This window comes from Mus caroli, chromosome 17 (genome assembly GCF_900094665.2).
Source record: "Mus caroli chromosome 17, CAROLI_EIJ_v1.1, whole genome shotgun sequence".
Lineage (NCBI taxonomy): Eukaryota > Metazoa > Chordata > Mammalia > Rodentia > Muridae > Mus > Mus caroli.
The window spans coordinates 28,382,807-28,386,225 of record NC_034586.1 but is presented as its reverse complement, the minus strand read 5'-3'; the positions used below and the strand labels follow the sequence as shown (position 1 = coordinate 28,386,225).

The 3,419-nt window shown below is 44.8% G+C and overlaps 1 protein-coding gene across 6 annotated transcripts in view; it reads right to left on the bottom strand.

The window, feature by feature from the left end:
• Positions 1 to 3,419, bottom strand: part of LOC110312354 (cytochrome P450 4F6-like) — a 25,510-nt gene that overhangs the window by 10,964 nt on the left and 11,127 nt on the right. For all 6 annotated transcript variants that reach the window (XM_021185869.2, XM_021185870.2, XM_029471303.1 and 3 more), the window contains one exon: positions 379 to 523. In XM_021185869.2, the coding sequence (XP_021041528.1) occupies positions 379 to 523 (145 nt within the window). The remainder of the gene's footprint in view (positions 1 to 378; positions 524 to 3,419) is intronic.

Sequence of the window (3,419 nt, the reverse complement as noted above, 5' to 3'; positions counted from 1 at the left end):
AAAGAAAGAAAGAAAGAAAGAAAGAAAGAAAGAAAGAAAGAAAGAAAGAAAGAAAGAAAGAAAGAAAGAAAGAAAGAAAGAAAGAAAGGACAGCCTAAGGCCTTATATGTGGCAGACAAATGCTTTACCACAAAGATACACCCCACACCAGAAGATTTTCTTTCTTTGCTAAGACCACACCAGGTTGAGTTTCCATGATTCACAACTGAGCAGACCCCTCTTATAGAGAAACTTGAAACTTTGTCCGGGGTCAGTCAGGTTAGTGGCAGGGGCTTCTATTAGATTGGCTCCATCCTCCCGTGCCCAGCCTGAGCTGTGCAGGGATAGGAAGAGCTGGGACAAAAATAAGAGAACAGACAGTGATGCTTGGAGAAATACCTGAGGCCTGGAGTATGGGGCCAATGAACTTGGGGTGGATAAACCTCAAGATGGGGTAGAAGGGCCCAATCCAACAGAGGTGGACATCATGGAACTGGTGGCTCATTTCAGTCAACAACTGCAGGCCTTCCTCGCTGTTCTTGACCTGGAAATGGTGAAGGTTGAGTTTCATCCTGAGAAGGTGTCTCAGAGGCTCCCACTCTCTTACCAATCTAGTCCCATACCACTCCAACTCTTCTGTCTCACTCACTTATGGCTCTTGCTGAATCAACGTGGGTAAAACTGTGCACATCACTTTTTATATTCATGTATCTATTTTCATATCTCTCCGAAGCCTATTCTCTTATCTCTACTTTTTAAGATTTATTGATTTATTATTTGTGTACGTGTGTGCCTACATATTTTATGCAGAGGCTTATGGAAGCCAGGAGAAGGTGTTGCATCCCCTGGAAGTACAGTTCCAGGTCGTTGTCAGTTGTCTGATGTGGATGCTAGGCACTGAAGCCAGGTTCTTTGCAAGAACAGCAAATGCTCTTAACCACTGAGCCATCTCTCCAACCTCTATTTCCTGGATGGATGGGTGGGTGGATGGATGGAATGGATGGATAAATAGATAACTGGACAAATATGAATACACAAATGATTTATAACTGTGATACTTAATAGATAAATAAATGGCACAAGGATACATAATAGATTGTAAACCCCCCCCCCCAGCCTGAAACCTGGCTGATCAGGTTTCACTGTTAGCACAAAGAGAGCATGGGGTGGAGCCTGCCATCCTATCATTCTGCCACTCCCACTGCTGCTACATGCCGCCTAGCTGTTCCAGAGCCAAACACGTGGTCACCTGAAACTGGACTCCAAGGATGATTTGGTGGGAATGGGCCCCTTCCCCTTCTTTATAACCCAGTGTCTAGGAATAGTAAAATTGAACCTTGAGCAGACTAGTTGTCTTGGTTTCATTCTCTCTTGTGCTGCCTAGCTCCCTCTTCTCTTCCAGATTCCAGGATGCCTCCCAGGCTAGAACCCAGACAGGTGGGCCGCTGGCCAGCCGCAACAATAGATAAATGATAGGGGTGAAATTTAGTAGATATTAATTAAATAAATGTGTGAGTATATCTGTGTATCTTTTTCACCACAAATTATCTCTTCCATTTGTTTCTCTCTGTCTATCATTCTCTGTCTTATCTCTCTTGCTCTATCTCTCTTCCTCTGACCTCTCCCTCTGTATGCTTTTGTGTGTCTTTATCAGCTTCTTTGTATCTGGTTCTTCTGATATCTGCCCTCCTCTCTCCTTATCACTCATGTAAATTCAGTGTGAACTCAGCAAATTTTACCCCATCATTGGTCAAGTTTCTCTGAAACTTTGAAGCAAAGGATGCTTCAAGACACCTACAGTGTTGTCCCCAGATGCGAAGAGAAGTGTGACTAAGAGGGTACAGATGGCGAATTTAGGAGGTGGATCCTCATGTAAGGAAGAATCCTAGGGAAAGAGAGAAGAGGAGCGGGGAAGACAGCAGACAATCCAGTATGGAAAGTTCAGGGAAGGAAGACCTGGAAGTGAACACAGAGTGGCCACAGGGAAGTCAAGGGCAATCAATGAAGGTATCATCCTAGAACAATAAAAAGATTCTGGAGAGGATGATAGAAGCAGACCAGCAGAGAGCCGTGGAGGAAAATATCCAAGGTGACAGAAATGAAGAGCAGGCAGCAAGAGGGACAATGGATAAAGATGTCCATGAGGCCATGGAAGAACAAGCAGGCTGGAAGCTTGGTACAGAAGACAGATATTGGGGATGGATGGACAGGAGCTTACGTGACACCAAATAGTCCATCATCACTGTGACCAAGTCATCAGAAAACATAGATGCTTGAGTTCATCCATGGCAAAAGTCTTCCAAATGACCGTCAGGAAAATCCAATGGGCAGGAACTTTAGACCGAGTCCTGAAGGGAATCTAAGCTAGATGTGCTCAAGAGACTGGGATGATTGCTTTATTTCCAATTTGGCAGAACATGGAATTAACTAAGAGTTGTATCCCTGGGAGAGTCTGTAGAAGGGTTTGTTTCCAGGAAGAATTAACTAAGGAAAGATTCCCCCTCGGAGAGGGAAGCACTTTCTGGCAAGCGTCCAAGATATGAAAAGGTTCAAAGATGGGGAAAACGACAACTACCTCGTTGGTGAGTGTGTCTATCCTTCATTAGCATCAGACTGCAGCTTCTTTGACCTTCAGTCTTTACTGAAGAGCGGCAAATTTCCCTGCATCTTCAAAGCCTTCATCAGTAGACTTAGACAGTGAGGCATCCATATTTGTGAACTGTGAAGCTATTGGGCTCTCAACCTCGTCTGCAGACAACCATTGTTGATCTACCCAACTCCTACTACTTGAGCGTCATCCTAGTAAGTTCCTTTTAAAATATAAATACTTTGTATTGAGTCTGTTCCTGTAGAGAACCTTGACTAGTGCAAATTGTGCTGCCAAGAGTGGTTCTTAAGAAATAGAATTATGCTGGGTGGTGGTGGCTCATGCCTTTAATCTTAGCACTTGGGAGGCAGAGGCAAGTGGATTTCTGAATTCGAGGACAGCCTGGTCTACAGAGTGAGTTCCAGGACAGCCAGGGCTATACAGAGAAACCCTGTGTCTTAGCCAGGGTTTCTATTCCTACACAAACATCATGACCAAGAAGCAAGTTGAGGGGAAAGGGTTTATTTAGCTTACACTTCCATGCTGCTGTTCATCACCAAGGAAGTCAGGACTGGAACTCAAGCAGGTCAGAAAGCAGGAGCTGCTGCAGAAGCCATGGAGGGATGTTCTTTACTGGCTTGCTTCCCTTGGCTTGCTCAGTCTGCTCTCTTATAGAACCCAATACTACAAGCCCAGAGATGGCACCACCCACAAGGGGACCTCCCACCTTGATCATTAATTGAGAAAATGCCTTACAGTTGGATCTCATGGAGGCATTTCCTCAACTGAAGCTCCTTTCTCTGTGATAACTCCAGCCTGTGTCAAGTTGACACACAAAACCAGCCAGTACAGG